The sequence below is a fragment of the Zingiber officinale genome, chromosome 2B (genome assembly GCF_018446385.1).
Source record: "Zingiber officinale cultivar Zhangliang chromosome 2B, Zo_v1.1, whole genome shotgun sequence".
Classification (NCBI taxonomy): Eukaryota; Viridiplantae; Streptophyta; class Magnoliopsida; order Zingiberales; family Zingiberaceae; genus Zingiber; species Zingiber officinale.
Genome location: NC_055989.1, coordinates 18549202 through 18555661, shown reverse-complemented (window position 1 = coordinate 18555661; position 6460 = coordinate 18549202). Strand labels below are relative to the sequence as shown.

At 40.4% G+C, this 6460-nt stretch overlaps 1 protein-coding gene across 1 annotated transcript; it reads right to left on the bottom strand.

The window, feature by feature from the left end:
* Window positions 1–675: 675 nt before the first annotated feature.
* Window positions 676–2766, bottom strand: LOC122045437 (protein LIGHT-DEPENDENT SHORT HYPOCOTYLS 4-like). The gene is made up of 2 exons (XM_042605664.1): window positions 2585–2766; window positions 676–2438 (listed from the first exon to the last, which is right to left on the bottom strand). The coding sequence occupies exon 2, from the start codon at window positions 2407–2409 to the stop codon at window positions 1759–1761; it is 651 nt and encodes a 216-aa protein (XP_042461598.1). The 5' UTR covers window positions 2410–2438; window positions 2585–2766; the 3' UTR covers window positions 676–1758.
* Between the last annotated feature and the right edge of the window lie 3694 nt (window positions 2767–6460).

Genomic DNA, 6460 nt, shown 5'->3' with positions numbered 1-6460 from the left:
AATTCAATTAGAATAGACTGATTGAAACTTTGATCATGTAAAATTTTTATAATTATAAACCTTTATATATATTGCCTTTCATGATCAGTGAAATCTCCATGATTTCCCAAATACAAGTCATTATATATATCTCATCAAAAAGAAGTTTAACTTATAATTAAGAAAATAGTTTATAATAACAAAAACCGATATTCATTAAAAGATTTTCCCCCTTTCAATTGATGTACTAAACAAGGTCATCAAAAATTAAGTTTACTGTAAATAAGTCTTCAGTTAGGGTTTGAAATTCCTCTATTTCAGTTTCAACTTATAAAAATTAATTTGATTCCTCCATTAAACTTAACATCCAATTTGATCACATTATCAGTAACAACTAAGTTTAATATTTTTATAATTTAATTGTAACACCATTTATTCATCCTCAGTTAAGTATGAGAAAAACAAAACTAAATAAACATACTATTTGAGATAAAAGAAGAGCAATATACCAAACCTAAAGTATCATTGTTTGTTTTAAAATCAAGTAATAACAAATTACTCATAGCTAGATGACAAATTTAATAGAAGGAAAAAGATCAAAGATTTCTAAAAACTAAAAGGTATGGTTACATTTTGTATTTAATTAATTATATTCTCTTCCTGAAAAACTTTAGTACGATTATATTAAACTAATGGAGCTTGCAGATTCATTTCTGTCTTGATATGAAAAGGGTCAAGTGCATTCATTTCTTGATATATGCTTCCATTAATTGTATGAATCGACAAAAGAGCACTGAACAGAACTTCATACGAACAAGAAAGAGCACAATTCATATTTCATGCATGGACAACAGAGAGGTTCTTGACTCACTAAAAATTAATCATTATTGTTCTTTTATTTTGGGAGGGGGAGGAGTGTAGTAATGTACTATTATACAGTAATTACACATGTGTTGATGCTTTTATTGATCAAAGCAAAGGAATTTCTAAAGATAAAACGAGCTAAGTACCACCAACGTAATATACAAAGTGATTACACTACTCCCAAGAACTCTCAGAGAGTGTTCTAGAGTCTAAAAATGATTAAGTATTCTCACAATGACAGTGGTGGCAGTGGCAGGATTTAAAAGGGTTACACGATGCCAACCAACCGTAGCCAAAGACTATTAAACCACAATTTCGTGTTGTCGGCCAGATTATATTTTACAAACAAATAATAGATTTATGTTTATATCTATATTTAAGGATCATATCACATTCCGTCAATTGATCTTTATCGTACACTCGCATCATAATCAACTGTTCATCCACTAATTTTTCCTAGCGTAAGCATTGATTAGGGTGAATTGGCATCATCAGCTTTTGGTTTCCCGAGAGAGCAAAAAGACTATGTTTTTGCCAAAAGGGAGAACAAAGATTGCAAGTGTCAGATCATAAAGAGAAGTCCTGGGAAATGGAAGTCGAAAGAGCTGTTTTTGAAAGCAAGGAAATGGAATTAGAATGGGAAAGTAAAAGAGTAACATTTTGCAGCAATGAATATGTATCTATAAGAAGGAAAGAAAGTTGCCGTGATCGGTGATTGACTGACTGAGCATCACGTCATGGATCGTCGTCGGGCTTTGCATGAGCACAAGTTTATGTGATTACATGCTTCTGATTAATATATATATGTTCGAACGATCGTCGGAAAATGAAGGCATAAATTAATGATAAAGGCGACCAAATCGGGAGACAGAAGGTAAAAATCTAAAGCATATCTGGGAGGAAGGAGGCGATGGATCAGGCAGCGGCGGGCGGTGGCGGCGGCGGCGGAGGAAGAGGAGGCGGCGGTTTCTTGCGTTTCTTCTTCTCGTAGCTGATGCCTCTGGCCTTGGACTGGACGTCGCGGACCTCGCGGAGGTAGAGGCGGACGGCGCGGGCGCCGAAGGGGTTGGTCTCGGGGCGGCCGCCGTTCTCCTCGTAGGCGGCGCGGAGGCGGCCGATGAGGGCGTCGAGGGAGCCCCAGGCCTGGCGGAGCGGGCAGGGGCAGGGAGCCGGCGGGCTGGGGTGGCCGAAGAAGGGGCAGACGTGGGAGTGGATCTTCGTCTTCCCGAACTGGTCCAGGTACCGCAGGAACTCCAGCACGTGCGCGCTGCTGCACTGCGACAGCGACAGCGGCGGCCGGTGGTTCCCCAAGTACTGCCCGAACGTGTTCCAGTCCCGCCGCTTCTGCGACTCATACCGGCTCAGCGAAGGAGGCGCCGCAGCCGAGTAGGAGGAGGAGGAGGAAGAAAAAGAAGAAAAAGAAGAAGAAGAAGAAGCAGAAGCTGCCGCCGCCGCGGCTGACGACGAAGACGGCGCCGCCGTCACTGAGTTCTTGGGGCTACTGTTCGGGCTGCTCCCCCCACTGTTGTTGGAGCCAGGGCTATCAGGGTTGGGCAGGAACTCCATTAACAACCCCCAGATCTCGTCTAATCAGCCTGCAAAACGCACTCTAATTAATCAGATCGTTCGAGAATTTTCCATAATCCTCAATATCACGCGCGGTAATTAAAACTAAACTAGCGAGTATGGATCGAAGAAGATGCGAATCGTGAGGGAAGGAGAGAGAGGTTGATCAGTGTACGTGGCCTGGGGAGCTGGGTCGCTTCGAGTGGGCTGATGGCTGCAGGTTGTGAGAGAAAAAGATTCCGAAAGCGTACGGACCTCTGCCGGCAGGCATGTTCAGTTCAGGAGATTGTGGAAATTTTGCTTGGGGCCTCAGCCTGCTCTACCTCTGCTACTTCAACTCGGAGTTGAAAAGCTGAAGGGACGGGATGATCCAGGATTCATCTCCTGCTCCTCTCACCAATTAGAATCAAACACACAAGTGTTCACTGTGCATTACGTGATAAAAGATAATTCATCCATAACCCTCTAAATTAATATTGAAAAGATAAATTAATAACTATTTCAATATGTATTAAGACTAATATAATATAAATGATGATAACTAAAAAGGTAGATAGATGAAGATGAATTATGAGATAGGAATTATATTTTTGATGTAATAGAAAAATCTTTAATTATCATTTAGATATTCATAATTCAATAGGTTAGATTTTTAAATTATTTATCATAAATATTTACAAATTTTTCATAAAATTAAATTAATAATCGCAGATTCAATATTATATGATCTTATTAACCGTTTATTTTATTTTTTATATGAGCTCTGCATTACTGCACAGGTAGGCTAGGGCTCTTGGGTCCGTGGAGACAAGCGCTTTGAAAGGTGATGTGACGTGGTAAAAAGCTAAGAGGGAGGTGGTGGGAGCAGTGAAAATTATAATGGTGGGAGCAAAGAAACATTATCAGCTCCACTATGTCTTTTTGACCTACAATAGGATCATAAATATCGTGCTTTTTCTTTGTTAATGGCATTAGGAGAGCGATATGATCAGCCACATAAGAGGAGAAGAAAAAGAAGGAAAAGAATTAATAAGCTTCAGGAGCTCTATAGATAGGGTTTTCTATAGCTTTATATCTATTTATATTATACATAGATAGACCGGACCTAGTCCATTGAGAGAGAATAGAAATGGGGAGGGACAACCTAACCTTGATAGACAATCGTCTAAGGGAAGCTATAGCTTTTACATAAATGGAGACATCCTTGAGTTTAGCAAATGGACGAATGAGTAGTTCTTGGTGGAATCGGTTTCGATGTTAGGTAAAAGGTTAGATTGAATCATGTATTTGATTAGCTTGTGATAAGTATATGTCGGAGCTAGCATATTGTATAGCAAAAGAAAGTCATATTGTATAGCAAAAGAAAGTCGAAAGGAATAGTGATACATTGAAAATAAATCATATGATGTATTTACAATAGGATCTAGCTATTAGCAAGTTTTAAGGCAATATTGAAAATTGAAACAATTGCTACAATGGACTAATCTGAATCCATCACAAAAGTCATTGATCTTATTTGCTGCCAGATATCTTGCAAGCACAGAATAGTCTTGTACCGGAGTGGGGACAATCCGTAGTCATCTTCAATGGAGAAGAGAGAAGGAAGATGAAGAAGCTTTATTGAATCTTATATTCAAAAGATATCCAAATCAAGAGACTTCTTTCCTTATATATCTTGACTCATCCTATAGGGATCATCGACATAAAGTTCATATATCATTAATGTTAATAAATCGGGTTAACGAATCTACACGTTGAATGCACATTTAATAATATAAACCCTTTCATGCTTAGGTGTCATAAGACAATCACCTTAGATATTATATTATTTATTGGATAAATAATATTTTTTATTTGAGTGTGTATTTTATATACATATGATATTGATCTTAAACTCAATTAATGAAGTCCATAATATAATACATACAATGAGAGAAATTATGATTGAATCACAATTAGTGGATATCTCTGCATGTGTAATTATGTGCATATTGAAATATTCTATAGTCGATGAATTGATAAGATTAGACATTATCAATTCTGCAAGATTAGCACATGCTCCTTGGGTTAACCAAGCAGTCGGTTCTCACTAGCTGAAAATATTGGGATATTGAGAGTTAATATATAAATGCTAGTTAAGAGTAACTAGTTCATTAGAAATGACCTGATATAAGACTTCATGTGATTCTCTACATGTTAATGAAGATATCATTGAATGCAAGTTTCTTTAGACTTGAGGTATTCAATTTATCTTAGTTATGGAAGTTTAAACTTTGACATCTTGACAATCATCTCCAATGAGGTATAAGTCTGAAATGATTGGATATAAGTCAATACCAAAAGTGTTTGAATAGCCCATAGATAATTCACCACTTCTTTTTATAAGGAGATGTATATCCTATGAGTTCTTGTCAAGATTATTACTCATAAGTCTTTGGCTAAAGCATTACACATCAAGAGGATAGTCTTCTTGGATACATATTTGAGTAATTTGAATCTACAAGACAAGGAACTATCAGTACAACAAATATGAATTTTTATAATGCGTCATCAATAGTGCACGGTTAGGGCCTGTAGTTAATAATAATTTTTAGAGCACGCCCAATAAAGTACACTACAGATAGTATTATATACAAACGACGACGTGCAGAAAAAGTATGTTGTTAATACACTTTTCTATGCATGCAGAGTGCCCTGTTAAAACTTAATATTAACATCTTATGGAATGCATTTGATCCAGCGGTAAGATAAGGCCCGGTCGGCAGAAGGTTAAAGTGGTCAACGTTAGGCGGGCGATCGATCAGGCGAATTACCTCCATGGTCAGCAGGAAGAGTAGCCGGTCCGACACTTCGACAGTTCGGTCAGACACCGAGCTTCCGACACTCATGAAGCTCAACTAGGGAGGCACGAAGGCCGAGCGGCCATCCCGCTTGGCCAAACAGTGGATGCAACCTTGACCCGACAGGCAGGACTCCTTCGCCCGATGGGGTGCAGCCAGCAGCAGCTCATCGGCCGAGCGGATGCTTAGCCCCGGACGTTGCATCGCCCGGACGGCCGATTGGCCGAGCAGCTCTCCCGCTGACCCAATAACAGACAAAATGAGCAGTTGGTAATATCTTCTTGGGGATCAGTGTCATTGACAGGCGACGTGGTCGGTGGCATGGTCAGACAGAGAATTGTATAGTGGAAGCTTCCACTGTCACGTCAGGAATATGCCCGGGCTGTTAAGGTATGGCGTCAGACATGTTTTTCTGACACATCCTTTCTAGGTATACTTTGAGAAGCGTGCACACCTTGGGAAGCGTGCACGTGCCTCTCGGGAGCCCTATATAAGGACCCCCAAAGTTCGACGAAGGTATGCTTGGATCACTGTAGCTATAGTTATGTTGCTCCTTTCTTCTTTAGTTCATTCTTCATTCTCCTACTGCCGGTGATTGACTTGAACGTCGGAGGGCCATCGCCGGGGAACCCCTCCTTGGCTCGGCACTAACGAATTTGTGGTTGTAGGCTTAGCTCGTTGGAGATTCGCATCACCTCCAGTCAACATCTAGTCAACGTGAGCACCATCTTCCTAGCGCTCGTCTACTCACCCTCAGACATGATCAAATTTGGCGTCATCTGTGGGAACACACCTGAATCCAAGCTAAGGAGATGGAAGAAGCTGGACGTCTCCATACCGTGACACTCACTCCAGAGGAGCTCGATGCGCTCATTCAAGTGTGAGTGATAAAGATAGCCGAACAGCAGCAACAGAAGACACTAGTCGATCGGTTGGCGCAGCAAGCGACTTCGGCCTTGGGCGGCCGAGCGGCGCACGATGTTGGTGCAGGAAGCATCCGACGATTGAACCTATGTTTTGATTATGTCAAAGGATTCAAAGTTAAGGTGTGTTGTTATTTGATATGTTGATTGAGTTTTTCAGGAAAGTCCTAAGTATACTTAAGCAAAAGTTCTAACTATGGTTAGACAGGTTGAAAACCCTAAGGGGTAGTAACCCTAGGTCCTAGGGGGCGGTAACCCTAGGTCTTAGGGGGTGGTAACCCTAGGAGG